General features: G+C 41.5%; 1 protein-coding gene across 5 annotated transcripts in view; it reads right to left on the reverse strand.

The window, feature by feature from the left end:
- Window positions 1-15133, reverse strand: part of CLUAP1 (clusterin associated protein 1) — a 75628-nt gene that overhangs the window by 19589 nt on the left and 40906 nt on the right. For all 5 annotated transcript variants that reach the window (XM_075515265.1, XM_075515262.1, XM_075515263.1 and 2 more), the window contains exon 9: window positions 7980-8052. In XM_075515265.1, the coding sequence (XP_075371380.1) occupies window positions 7980-8052 (73 nt within the window). The remainder of the gene's footprint in view (window positions 1-7979; window positions 8053-15133) is intronic.

A 15133-nucleotide genomic window follows, 5' to 3' on the forward strand; every position in this document is an offset into this window, starting at 1 on the left:
CCTTCCAGCTCCCTGCAGCACTCCAGCCATTTCTGACCCATTTCAACTTGCAAAAAGGAAGCTCATTTCATCATATAATTCCCCACAGTATCTTTCTGTTGGAGAGTGGGACTTGCAGGAAGATCCCACTGTGAATAAGTGCCTTGTGATAGAAGTGATACCTACTGTGGAGAGAGCATCAGTGGCTGGAGGGCCTCAAGCTGCTGCTTTATGAAAGGAAATGGTTTAAACACAGCTTTTTTTCCCCCTCACCCAGCCCTTTTCTTCTTTCCCTCAGGTTCTCTGCTACTCTAAATCCCCTCTTTCTCAGACTATTTCTTTTATCCTTCTCCCCCACTAACTCAGATGTTGTAACTCTTGCCTGTCAGTGATGAAGTCGCAGTTTTCTGCTGTTCAGCCCATGCGTGGATGCCACAGAATACCTCTGGCATGCCCCAGAAAAGCATGCCTTGTGCCCCAGCTCTACCTCTTGTCTTTCACAGTGTGCTCGACAAGCCAAGTCAGGAGCAACTGAATGCCTGGCTTTCATTTACGCCTTTAAAAATCCTGGATTACTTTTCAATACAAATGAGGAGAAGATTAATCAGGTGAATTATCAGCATATAGGCACAGTGCATAATTTTCCCTACCAATTTGTGACTTTGAAACACATCTTGTTATGGATCTATGGCAAGAGTTTGGATTTGCTTTGAATAGCCTCGCTGGAATTCTGATGCACATACCCCAGCACGAAGCGTCACTGTGCTGCTACAGTGAACGCACGCCGGCGGATCAGAAAAGTGGCAGCTGCAAATGCAAATTCAGCAATAGTAAAATCTGTGCCTCCAAGCCTCCTGCTCACCACTTAGAAAGACATCGAGCACCTTTTTCATTTATAAAAAAAATAAATGTATCACTCTAACCCAGCTCAGTGGCTGCTATCACCAAGCCCAGCTCTGTCCAGTATAGAATATGAGTTATCATCAGCTGAGCAGAATTGTGCTGGACCAAAATCTCAAGGTCACAGAAGCAGAGTATATTGCTGAAAATTTACTTAAATACACAAGATAAAGACAAGCTGAGTACAGGCTTCTCAGCGGGATTAAATGGCAGACTAGTCTAATGCTGTGTGTGACCCATCCTAGCTAGAGCACTACAGGGTTCCACCATCCGACATCCCTCATTGTACATGCCCAGGGTGTCCAGTTTTCAACAAAATATTCTTGTTACTCATAAAAAGGTGACAATTCAGAAAGTTTCATTTAACAACATATAGAAAGAAACTACTTGTTACCCTAGGAGAAGTCGCAACCATATCTGTGTAATATTGCATAACAGAAATTACAATGCATCGATTCCAGGGAGACAAGGAACATTCTTTATGGAGAAAATGTAGATTTTTCTTAGTACCAGCAAAAAGCAACCAAGATAATAAAGCATACTACTACAAATTCCCACGTACTAGTACATGGAGTACAGAACACATTCTAATGGAGCTGGCTTACGAGATTTGCATGGGTTTACATGAAGATTATTTGACTTTTCACAATAAACTGCTATTCAGCAATCCACGTGCCCGAATGTAGGCCAATGCTGGGAGCTTACTGGAGCTTAAGGCTCGTATTTTAACAAGCTCCTGTATTTTTACTACAAAAAGGTAATCAACAGAACAACTGTGTTTGTTCCCATTTCTCCACTGCTGTGATTTACTCTACGCACAGAGAACACTGGCCGAACATCAGACTACCTGAGAGAGAATATACTGGGATTTTAAACTCCGCTTGCCTTACATTTCAACATTTCCATTTCATAAAGGTGGGTTTCAGTCAACTAAATGAGTTTCATTTAAAGCAGTCCAGCCACAAAAAGTACATCCTGGTTATGACGGAAAAACACTGCTCTCAGATGATGTGTTATTTGTTCCAAAGCACACCTACTGTTTCCAGAAAAAGCCAGAGCAGATACCTGGACCGATAATACTATATTTAAATGATTTAATTTTTAGTAATTTGCAACGCCTGAAGGAAAACCAGCATGATTTAATAACTTACCAGTGATTTCATTACAGATTTGTTAGTTTGCATAAATATTCAAGTAAACGTATCCAACTGTAAAATAAGAAGGTACTCTGGTGAAGATAATGAGCGCAAAGAACATCGTTTATTGATATGCTTTAGAATGAGATGTAAGTGTTGTTTAGCATGTTCAATTTCATAATAAAAATCACTACTTTGAAAACACAGGCACTGGCTCCACAGCAATTACTGGATTCAGCAGGAATTGATTGGATGTTGATTTTGGTGAAAAAACATCATGAGAAAATCAAGTGGGCAACTGACAGCCACTTGATCCAAAATAAAATCCCTCTAATAAATAGCATGAAATTTTAGAAAAGGAAAAAAAAAGGGGTGGATTGGGATTTTAATGTGACCAAAGGAAGAGTGAAGTTCAGTTTCCACCTGAAAGCCTCGGTTCTACCAAACCCATACTCGCGTCTCACCGACTCAGAGACACTAGTTGTGTACATCAGCCTGAATACTTACAGATTTGCAGCTCTGCAATTTGAACAGGAAGAAATGCTTTGATATATACATTTCAGTAGGGAACATCCTTTGTCCTTAGCACAAAACTGAGATCCTTCATCTGATCTCAGAGAAAAGTTCATCCTGGTACTGAGAGCTTGGATCAAGGTCCAAACTCCTGTGGCTCCTACTAACTTCAGCAGAAAGCTTGGATGTTCAGACCTTCGTATGCTAAAACTGGGCTATAACAGACCAACAAACACCAACCAGTAGGTTGTAGAGGTCTAAGTGCGCTTTCTTACCGCGCTTGGTCATTTTAAAATGGTCTATTGCTACAGTATCCAAACTCCCATTTTTAACAGTAAGGATAATTAACCACTCCCCAGGGAAGCAATATGTCTATGTCACTTGTTATTAAAAATAACTCTCACTGACAAGCTCCATTTAAACTGAAATTTGTAGGCTTGGCAAAAGAATAAGTAGCTAAGATATTTTTTGGCCCATTTTATAGAGCGGTCATATTCAGTGACCATAACTATTTCTAATGATCTTAAAAGCCAAGAATCCATCAAAGTACTATTAAATTAGAACATGAATTTGCAATTATTTAACAAGCAAAACACAAGACTATTGTGGACAAATTCCAAGTGTCTGTACAAAGAAGATGGATGGTCTGAGCATCCTGCTGGTGACAGTGCTGAGCATTAGCAATATCATCCAGGCATCTCGCCCTTGTGGGAATTACCCAACCACGCACTGCTACACTTCAAATGCCACTATTGTTGCAATGGGGCTTTTTGTTTATGTGCTGTCAGATTTTAAGGCATCAATTCTGGAGTAGAAAGGGTACAAGAGATTCAGTGCAGCACTGAACTGCAACAGCGTCATGTGATTTGCCATCCAAAGCACAACATCTATTTGCTCCGTTTAATTGAGCGAAACGATACAGCTACGCACATTTTGCATGGCTTTCGGAAAAGAAAGAGTTAGCTCGGCAAGTAGAACTGGCAGAGGAAACACTTTGGTTGTGTATCGAGCAGAACTGAAGCTCTCCAGGAGCATCAGTTAATCCTGCTGCTATTGCTGAACAATATCGAAGTAGTGGAAATTTCAAAATGCTGGGTAACATGGATGTTTATTCATTCTACAGACCATGCAAGAGTATGCAAGGTGGGCTGACTGGAGCAGCACACCAGAAAGTGGTACAGTCAATGAAAAATGCAGTTTTACAGCAAATACTTTTGCAAACTGACATCAAATCCTGGACATAGTGTTACCCAAAAGAAATACAGGAAATGTTTTGAAAAATTCAACGGGTTTCTTTTCATATTTTCAAACCAAAATATTTTACTTTTTTTAACTATAGTTTATATAGTCTGCTTTTAAATTGACAAACAAATCTTAAAAAGAAAGAATGCGAGAAAATGCACATGAAAAAGTGAGTAAAAAAGTGAGAAAGATCTGTAAATGTAACAAGCTTATTAGTCCGAAAAAACATATTTCAGTCTAGAAACATTTCCACTTGTTACTTATTGCTCAGCAAACATGTTTTTTCAACCTTGGATGAACCTGAAAAAACATCTTGAATTTCTGCTGTGGTCAGTGACCTTCCTAGCACTCTCCTCTCACACCAAACCATTATCAGAGCAACTCTTCACGTATCTACACCTGACAATAGTTCTATCAACAGCCTTCACAGTGCTCATCCGAGCAGTGTCTAATATAAAGTTTTAAGAGTCATTGTGCCATTAACCACAAGGAAACCAAGCCCTGAGTTTCAGTCAATTGGCATTTGTCACTTTGCACCAACCTCGGATGTGCCACAAGGGCAGCACGCCCTCTGAAAAACACACAGTATATTGGTTTCTCTAAGAGCATCTTATGTGAAATAAAGATTACAAAAGTAACAGCAATTTACTTACCGCTCATCACAAAAAATGTTTCTGTACTGCTGCAAATACTTCATTGTATATATTTTAATTATGTAAAAAATACTCAAAGGCCGATCTATCTAGAGTTCAACATCTTTAAATAATTTAAGAATGGGTTTTCAGATAACTTAGTGTTAGCTTTTCTGTTTTTTTTAGTGCAGTGGTTTTATGGGGATGCTCTGTCAGAAATAAAAGATGATTTGCAATGTATGCTAGCAAAAGAAAAAAAAGAAGCAGGTTGTTTCTGAATTACACTAAACATTTTTGCAAATTTTATGCGAGTACCTTGACATATCCACGGGCTTTCTATATTCTTAACACAGACCTGCACAATTCAATCTACATTCCACAGCTGCTCTTTACAAGAAATATGATTCAGGTTTCTCTGGTGTTAGTTCAGCCTGAAACTCAACTGAGAGCTGTCCAGAATGCCTTCAACTTCTGCTGCAGAGCAATGAACTGTTAATTTGCAACCCTTCTTACCAAATTAGCAGGAGATAAGGTCAAAGGATCCGGACCATAAGAGAACTGCATCAATTACAAAGGTACGCAAAGGTAAGAGTGCTTACAGGAGCAGAATGCATGCTGACTTTTATCAGTTAATGGTAACAAATTTATCACCAGATTCCAGCCTATGCCGTTAGAAGAGCCTCATTAAGTGTTTTGCAGCTCTCAGGGGCAAAGCGTAATGAGAGTTAGAGAACCTTCCCTTTTCCTTGCAGGAGGCACTGACCCCGTGCTACCCCTCTGCCTAGGGAAGCAATGAATCTGTTCAAACGAAGCTCACTCCACCACTTCCCAGATTCAGCCAGAGAGTCTTAGGATACTTGGAGACAGCGCGCCAGCCTGCCCACCCTCCACTGAGCGGAGCTGCAAGGGGAAGAAACTAATCCCTTCGTCTCCAGAACCCGTTGCATGAGCAAGACCAAGTCAGAACAGGGTCTACGTTAACAGTCCTGTGAGCAGGCACAATATATTTGCTGGGCTGAAGGCCCAGACAACAAAGTCCTAATTTTTTTGACAAACTGAAGATGGAAGAAAACTTAGGATAAAAGCACTTTGCTTTGTGTGGGGGGCATTACTCAAAAATGCAAGTGGAATAAGGAAGTATTTTTTCCTCCCAAAACCTACTTTAGAAAGATGTTTCTGATGGTGAAGAAAAGCCCTTCTTTAATCTGCCTTGCGTCTCTCACAGGGCACATTGTATTTTAGGAGGACGGATGTAGCATGCAGAATCTCCAAACATAGGTGAAAGAAGGTCTAAGTGCTCATGCTTGTAGCACTTTCCACCATTTCCCCACAATACACACAATGCTCACAGTACTCGATAAAATCACTAACCGCCAGACCAAGGTTGTAGGGCTCTCGGGAATCCTCTACGGCAAAATCTCCATCCCTTACCCTGCTTCCTATTTCTAGTGTGAATTCCACTATTAACCTTTGGGGGGGGTTGGGCAGGCAAAGCTGTTCAGTGATGCTGCACCGGTTCTGCTGCTGTTTCTTTGTTTCCTCTTGTGCAAAAAATGTATTTTTCTTGTGACTAGGATCCTGGGATTAACGTAACCGTTCTGTAAATACATCCCTAATAGGGCACTATGCCATTTAAGACACCAACCTCTGCATTCTCCAACCAAAGCAAATCTCTTGGTTTAATTGTATAAAGGGCATCATTTAACTAATAATGAAAGGAGGAGAGTGGGGTCTGGTCTAAGAGGAAAGCACAGCCCGGTACCTGATCATTATATGTTAGCAAACCGTGGTCTCAGAGAGCTTTACAACATTCAATAAATTAACCTTACAGCACCCAGTAATGAAGCCGTGCTCCACGCTTGTGACTGGGGAAACAGCCTCCGAGAGCCAAACGTATTGTCTCAGTTACGCCTCTGCAACTCTGCAGACTTCCACACCGTGTGCAGCTAAAGGCAGACTGGAGCTGACAAAGATGACTTGATTTTCCAAGGTTATGGGACAGTCAATAAATGAGCCAGCACTGAAAAACAGGATCCTGGTGCTCTTATCACTAAAATAATTACTAATTATGACAATTAAGTACTTGAATCAAGATGTATTATGGCAATATTTTTAGGTCATTAAAATCACGTGTTCTTAGGTGGCAGTTAAATCACTCACGAAAAGGCAAGATTCATATTATTTCAGTTGTGTAAAATGGCTAATAGTTTTCCAAGTGAAAATCCACAGATGAGGAGAAAGCAGGTCAGCAAATGTTCACGTTTACTTCATAATGATAATTACTGATAGATGTTCTTCTCCTCTTGAACTTATTTACCCTGGAAACTGTCAGATAGCAGGACCTGGACTTTTTCACTCAAGTAAATCCTTGAAACAATTCCACATTCTTGTAATTTATATTACAAATCCTATGTTGCAGCTAAAACTTCTTCACTTTTTACTGCATTGACATAAGAAGTGAGATCAAAGATGGGCAGAAATGAGTGAATTTCCTTTTTCATGAGCTTGCTCTGAAAATCTCTGCCAGCAAACAAACTGTGAAGCGCAACTTTTATGTCCTTACTCAATGTCAGCTTTCATGAACTCTCCTTCTGATCCTGAGAATTAACTCTCCTTCTATTTTTTCCCACTACTGTATAAAAATGCACATATTGCAATATTAAATTCACAGGGGTAATTAAGGAGGAAGTTCTTGCTGATGCTTGGCTGAAAAGGCGCAAAATCTGGTTTGTTAGCTTTCTGCAAAATCTCAAGAGGTTATTATTCCCTTCTGATCCTCAACTAGAATTCTAATTATTTAAGAGTAAGTTTAGAAAAAAAGAAAAAAACCAAATTTTAATTGCATTCACTTTTTGCAGGTACACAAAAATCAAGCAAATGCAAGCAGGCAAACGTGGACCCCACTTTGAAGATTAGTGACATTAAAGAGCATTTCAAGCTGAGAGTTTTTCATCTGTGAAAGTTATGATCTTATAGACACATCACAAAGAATTAATCCGAACACATAACCGAACTCCATGCCATGCAATGTGGCAGGCTAACTACTGAGGACAGAAATGATATTCCAGTTTTGCAAGGCACACCAGCACATGTGTAATATGAGGCAGCCAAGCAGTCCCACAAACCAAGGAGACTACTCACCTACACACAAGCATTTTGCTGGGTAGAATCCTCTAACTGAGTTTGTTCGCAAACCAACCTTTCATCAGCAATCCCGTTGTGCTGGGACAAGTGCTGTGTCCACAGCTAGCCCGTATAGGCTTTGATAGTAGTAAAATGAAGCCTAAAATCTGCTCACTGCAATCGCACAACGTGTTTAGTGGGTGACTGTTTCCATCCCTCAGTACTGCAGGTAAAATTTACAAGGCAGAGGAGCATTTCACAGAGGTTAGGTTCACTATTTCACTGCTGTCCTTTTAAAGTTATTATCATTCCACTTTTTCTAATATAGCCTGTTGACTCTGTCATCTATCCCATGTTCCCTCCGCTTCATGCTTGTAAGTGGATACTTACACATAAAGTAGCCAGTACTTCACAATTTTTCTGCTAATACAAGCAGTGAAGAAATCACACTTACTTCCACTCTTAAGCAGGTGCTGTTCCTCTTCCTTCAGCCTGTTCTGCATAAGACGTAGCATGTTTGCTGCTTCCTGTAAGAGGTGAAAACAACTGAATTACAAAAGCTGCCACATTGCCCAGTCAAGTAGCTAATTGGATGGTCCTACAAGAACAGTTAAGGGCACTCACAGGCAGAACGAGAATAGAAAATTTCAGCACTGAGAATATTTTATGAAAAAAAGGTCTTAATTGAAACATGGGAGCTCCTACTTACTTTGCCCATGAGGGTCAGGATAAAAAGCATGTACCCAGGTGAAACAGTGCACTGAAAATCAACCATACATTCCCACCGGCTGAAACCTCACTTACCACATTGAAAATGAGTTCACTTGTCTTCATCCCACAGAAAACTACTGCCGTTACAGAATGAAAGGGGCTTTCTTCGGAAAGCAGCCTTTGGTAGTTGTTTTCAACCAATACTCCATTAAACAGAAGTGGTTTGTGAAATTACTGCAGCTTCATAATACACAAACCAAACCAAAATAAATTCACCCATTTCCACGCATGCAAACAAAGTGGGAGCAAAAAGCCCTATCAATAAGCTGGAGAAGTATAGCCATATACTATACTATAGTATTTGGGTGCAAAGGAGAACCATGACAGTAAGACTGCACAAGGTGGTTTGTTGATTTTCTTTTTTGAATGTAGCAGGTTGTTAGATAAAAATATGCCGAGAAACACTATTGTAATGACAGTATGATAAAGTTATGACAAACGTAGTTCAGAGCAAATGGAAAAAGGTCGGTAGAACAGTGGTTGCTGTGCTGAGGAAGAGAAGCAAGTCACAAGTCTCAACCCATTGAAATGAAGGCCAATGATAATAGAAAATGTTGCAAAAAGGCCCACAAGGACTTATAAAACCTAAGTCTTGCACAGTCAACCGAGTAAGAAAAGTGACAGCCCAGAAGGGAAGAAGCAGGCTGATGGTAGTGGGGCAGTGGCGGTTAAGACAGACATTCTCATTCCAGCATAATGGATTAGTAAGAAAACATGGCTGGCTCTGTAGACAGTAACTGATGAGAGTAATTTTAATCTTCTAGGATGCATGCGCTTGCAGAGCATCACAGACTTGGTAGACTAAAGGGACTATTTGATTGCTGAACAACACAAAGCAATTGTAGGAGGTGTTTCACTGAGTTCATAAAGTTCTCCATCCAGTTAGGACTAAAATCTAGCAAAGATACCAAGACACTGAATTTTAGGAACTAAAGTTTGCTATTTCAACAGCAGCATCAGACAGAAAAATATATTTTTAATGACATCTAGTTTAAGTAATATTAATGGTGACTAGCAAACTAAACTATCAGTAGAGTAGGTGGGATATGAATGCAGACAATCAGATTCAGATAGAAGCTACAATACTAAACAGGTGCAAACAACTGATAGAAGGATTTAGCCACAAATTTTGCTAGTTTTAGTCTCTTCTACAATTCCAGTCAAGCAAGACAAGTAGATGGGAACGCTAATTAACTGTGGATTGAACTAAGATTTTTCTGAGCCTTTGATTTTCGATGCAAAATATGCATACAATTAAAAAAAAATAAAAAGACACCACTTGCTCTGATACGGTCAAATCTGCACATTTACAGTGCATTTGCAGAAAGGAAACGTGGGCTTAGCTGGAATATCCTTGGGAGAGAAGGAAGTAAGAAGAGCATCTGAACATGGTTGAATGGTGGGCAATCTTTTTACACCTCCAGATGGAAATGCGTATCCATACGTACGGCAATAGTGTGCTAGCTGAGCAAGGAAAATCTCCTCCCACCAACCTCTAGGCAGCAGCAAACCACCAAGTCCCACGCAGCACACAAGGAAGTTGCTGGGAACAGAGGCCTGGGGACTGGCTTGCATGATGCATCACAACTTGGCATAAACATCCGTGTCTTGGGAGCTGAAATTCACACTGAAAAAGCTTGCAGAGAAGATGTTTACAGGTGGTAAGGGGAAGTGATGTAAATCCCCTGTACCTAGTGAGAAACTCAGTTCAGTGCCTCGCTCAAGGCCACAGAGGGAATCCATTCTGATCCAAAAATCTGCTTTGGACAACTATGCAAAGTGTCTGCTGTACGAACTCTCCAGTACTAACAGAGACAGTGGCCCCACAGATGCTAATCTGCTAATGATTGCTTGGGATTGTAGAAACGACACCGCAAAACATACAGAAAATAACAGAAATAACAGAAATAACCCAGCAAGCACGACAACTTCCAGGGCTATAAAGCAGAAAGGTCATGATGCAAAATCATTTTGAATGGGATGCTCCAGCAGCAACTTGCAACAATATAAACTACTGAAATCCCCAAAGTGATGGATATACATTCTGCAGGGAGAAGCTAATTCCATCTGCAAGAATGAAGAAGGAAAAGACACAAGCGTATTTTTATAACTTGTTTCATGTAGGTTCAGAAAATTTTAAATACCCTATTTAGGAAACTGCTGCTCTTCATTAATTCCTTCTATAAGGAACAAATGATAGTGAGGACAGAAGAGTGTGACTGAAGATTAAAGGAAAGGGAAGATGCAAGGATGCTGTGGACGGTGCGGTTATGGTAAGTGGGCCAGTAAAGGTTACCTGCCTCCTCTCAATCCGTGCTGTTGACCACGATACAAGTGACCTCCGCGCAGCAGCAACACATCTGCGCACTGCCTGCAAACCTGCACAGCTCAGTCCCGTTGAGCAGGGTGACCACTGCAACGATCACCATTTTCCATCCTCCTCAGTGTTAACAAAGCCTTTTTAAAGACTGATGAAAGTCAAAATGAATATGGACGTGAGGCAAAATTTTCAGAGGTTTCTAGCTACCAGTGTTTCCTTCAGTTTCTGTAGCACATGCCGGTTTCAAGACCTCCCTCTGCACCCGTGGGTCCCAACATTTTCTGACTGAGCCTGACAGTTGCTATCTTCTTTCCCTACCTCTTCCTCCCTATCTGGTTTCTCCCAGTCAGTCATAAGATTTAAAGATAGTCAATGATTTAACAAGTCTTGCCCCTGCCCCAGCAAACATTTACAATACGGCCTCCCCATTGCTATGTCCTTGGGACAAATGGAGTAAGTGAGGGATCAACCAGCCACCTGAATCTCAACCCCATGGGCTGTTGCAGCCTACACAGTGCATATGGCAAAGAAAATCTACAGGGAGGAAAAAAAGAAAGGACATTTCCCAAATGTCATGGGGACAAATTCATACACCCAGAAAACATTTTAAAAATGTTCACGGACCAGTGAAATACTGGGTACAGATATAACCATTGCCTAATACTCTAATTCCAGGCACAAGTTAAGACAGCTGAAGCTGGCAATCCAAATCCAGCCAAATAAGCAGTCACCGTCCCCTGCACCCTGGGCCACTCGCTCCTTCCCTTTTCTCACCCTGCTGGCTCTGGTGCAAGCATTTGTGCAGCGACACAAAAGAAACCTGGTGAAAACTAATCCATCAAAACAAAATTAAGCCAGGCAAATTCTCACTGCAGTTCAGCATGTGGCTACACAATGCTGAGTGGCACATGCTGAAGTGGCACATGGAGGATGGGGTGTTGCAGTTGTGGGAAAAACAGCAGGGGTAAGAAGACAGGGTACTGTTTGTTTCAGCTTCAGTGCTGGTTTATGGACATAAATACAAGAGAAATGAAGTCTAAGAAAATAGTTTAACCATACAGATGAGCCACTTCTCCCTCTTTCCTCCAGCCTCTTACTTGTGCTGTTGCCAGCAGCTCAGCTGACCTCATACCAAGCCAGCCCAGAGTCAACTGGCAGGAAAAACATTGATTTTCTACTGGTTTAGATTTCTGAGTAGTTCGATGCGTGGTCGGTCAAATGCTGCTGTCAGCCCAAGGGAGGCTGCCTGAGACTGTACAACATCCTCCCTTTCAGCAGCAGCCCATCACCGCATCAGTTTAGCTGTGCTGCCAGACTACGCCCTGCAAAAGCTTACAAAAAACTGCAGCAACAAAAACTGTTTCAAAAGGGCAGCCTCAAACCAGTTGGAACCAGGATAGCATCAGTTAAGTGCTGTTTACAGTCCTTAACAAGTCAGATCTTCAAAGGAGCGGGCAGAAGCAATGGCAGATCATATGTCTAGAAAGTAAACAAAATTTATCACATCATTTTTTGAAGTCACATACTCACTTAAAAGGATCCACAGAGAAATCTTAGATCTGTTAAATTAGTGAAAGAATTACAACAGCTTCACTGGTTTAAGATTTTGGGTTTAAAAACACTGACAACTTTTAAACAGCTGAGTCAGTGGCAGCTTCAGCTTCTCTTTCTCCCTGCTGCTTTTAATGACTGCAATCCTCAGGCTGCATTTTTGGCCTGACCGGCTTCCACCTTCACTGCAGACACCACTCCTCACAGTTCACATTATCTTAACAGACGTGATTTATACCAGCTCAGTGAAAACAAGACCATGCTAATCAGAGATGTTTTTCTGTTTGAGGCTGGCCACTTCTGTGTGACCCAGGGCTTCTGAAACGTGACAAGGGAGAAAAGCTAAGGGCGTGACAATCATAACGCCATGGGTGCTCTTTCAACGCATAATGTCGTACAACAGACTTTCACAGACTAGCACTCCGCACGGGACAACAGTCAGGTTTTCTGCGCAGAGTGGCAGAGTGACAGCTCCCTGAAACAAGAGATGTGGCCTTGACCTTGCAAAGCATCCGCGGGGAACGGCCTGGGTGCCTCGGGACGCTGCATGAGCAGGAGCCAACGTTTAAGCACCCTGTTCAGTCTCTCCAGTAAACAAACAAGACTGAAATGCTGCAGGCAAACACTGCACATATCTTACTCTACAAGCGAATTTTACCCAAACTGAGTGGCAGCATAGGCTGTGGAACCACAGTGTCAAATTAATGCAATTAAAGTGCCAATTAACACAAAAATCAGAGCCAGCCTGCCCCGTCAGAGGGGGCAGGCCTTTCAGGACACCAGAGATTACTGAGATTGAAAATCCTGCTTTAGCGGCAGACAGATCTCTGCTGAGATGGAACTTTTCCTCCTCTGTCTCATATATTATGCAGCCTTTCCTAGGTGTAAATCTGTCCTTTAACAAGTAATCAAATCAATCACTTTGCAAACTCAGAGCAGCCAGCCTAGTGAAATGGGCAGCAAGGCAGGACTTTGTTGCTAACGCTTAGACCCGCAAAACAACCCCGGCTCCAAGGGACCTTCAGAAGTCCCCAGCCCAACCTCCTGCTCCAAGCAGGATCAGCAATGGGATAAGACCACAGCACTCAGGGCTCGAGCTAGTTGGGTCTTAAAAACCTCCAAGGAGAGAGACCGATCAACCTGTCTGGGCAACCTGTTCTGATACCTGACTATCCAAACAGTGAAAAGTTTCCTTACATCATCAAGTCAGAACTATTTTTCATTGCTAGTAATTTGTCCATGTCTTTTAGTGTATAAGAGTTCAGTTCACCTTAGTCACCAGCTTTCCCTAGCAGGCACCTTGTGACAGAGAAACAAAGAGACGGAGACACTTGCGTGTCCAAAGAAGGGCAACGAAGCTGGTGAAGGGTCTGGAGCACAAGGCTGATGAGGAGCAGCTGAGGGACCTGGGGCTGTTTAGCCTGGAGAAAAGGAGGCTGAGGGGAGACCTCATCGCTCTCCACAGCTACCTGAAAGGAGGGTGTAGAGAGGTGGGGGTCGGTCTCTTCTCCCAGGTAAGAAGCCATAGGACGAGAGGAAATGGCCTCAAGTTGCACCAGGGAAGGTTTAGACTGGATATTAGGAAATTTTTCTTCACCAAAAGGGTTATCAAGCATTGGAACAGGCTGCCCAGGGACGTGGTCGAGTCGCCATCCCTGGAGGTATTTAAAAGACGTTTGGATGAGGTGCTTAGGGACATGGTGTAGTGGTGGCCTTGGTAGTGTTAGGTTTACGGTTGGACTCGATGATCTTAAAGGTCTTATCCAATCTGTGTGATTCTGTGATTCTGTGAAAATGGTCTATGTACAATCAATAGCAACAGGAAATAAAGAATCCCTTTGTTGACATACTTGGACAAAACCAAAAGCTTTTAAAACAAGTAAGTTTCACTTATGTTTACAATCAACTTTGCCCAATTCAGCAAGGATGTTACCCGTCTTCTACAGCACACAATGCACTAAAGACAAATGTGTATTTTTTGTAGAATGGAGTTTGAATGAGCACAACACAGATATTCCATGTCTCAATCCACTTTAATTGGCAAAGCAGATGGCTTTCCATCTCATATCTGACTATGAAAGCCTTTGGAAAACAGCAATAAAACAAAACACATGGCTGTTTGGCAGAATGTTTTAATATAATCTAACCTATTGCTCCACAGACAAGTAAAACGTCAACTGTGAGTTCCTACAGCAGGGTGAATGGGAGTCAGCTTTGAAAATCTTTTTACAGAAAGCTATACAAAAGTAGAGCCTGAGAAATGCTTTTTCATTTATTGGCTTTTTATTTAATATGCATTATAATTTCTTGAAGAGAAGAATTATCAAACAGCATGCAATTACAACTACATGCAAACTACACACAACTACGTGCAGGGTCTGGGGTGGGGGGATTGGTTGGGGTTTTTTTTTGTTTGACTCAGTGTTTGTCTTAGGGCAAGTGATCCAGGATTTGCATAAGCCACATGATTTCTTGACTGCCAGTCCTTTATGATATACCTAATGCTGCTGAGTATTGTTTTAAACAATAAAATCAAGTTGCTGAAATCATGACATTGAATACAACTCTATGCCCTTGCAGACTGCAAAGCAGCAAGTCTAAAAAGGCTCAAAAACAGAAAGAGCAAAAATGAAAAAATGATGCAATATTTGATATATTTGATAATTTAATGTATCTCTCTCTCTCTTTTTTTGTTGGGAAAGTTGTGGAGAAAACACTACCGGGATTTTGAATACGAAGAATGTGTGCCCTGGAGCCAGCTGGCAGACAACACAGCTACCACTAAGTAGAAAGAAAAGAAATGGGGAAAATAGGAAGGGGATAAGTATGAAAGAACAACAGGACAACAACTGGAGCTTGCTGACTTTTTTTTGTTTGGATGTTAACATTTCAATTTTTGCCTAAGCCATTTCTTCTGTTCTCAGACATCCTCCCAATCCCCAAAATCTCTCTAGACATCTCTATGT

The sequence above is a fragment of the Mycteria americana genome, chromosome 12, assembly GCF_035582795.1.
Source record: "Mycteria americana isolate JAX WOST 10 ecotype Jacksonville Zoo and Gardens chromosome 12, USCA_MyAme_1.0, whole genome shotgun sequence".
NCBI lineage: Eukaryota > Metazoa > Chordata > Aves > Ciconiiformes > Ciconiidae > Mycteria > Mycteria americana.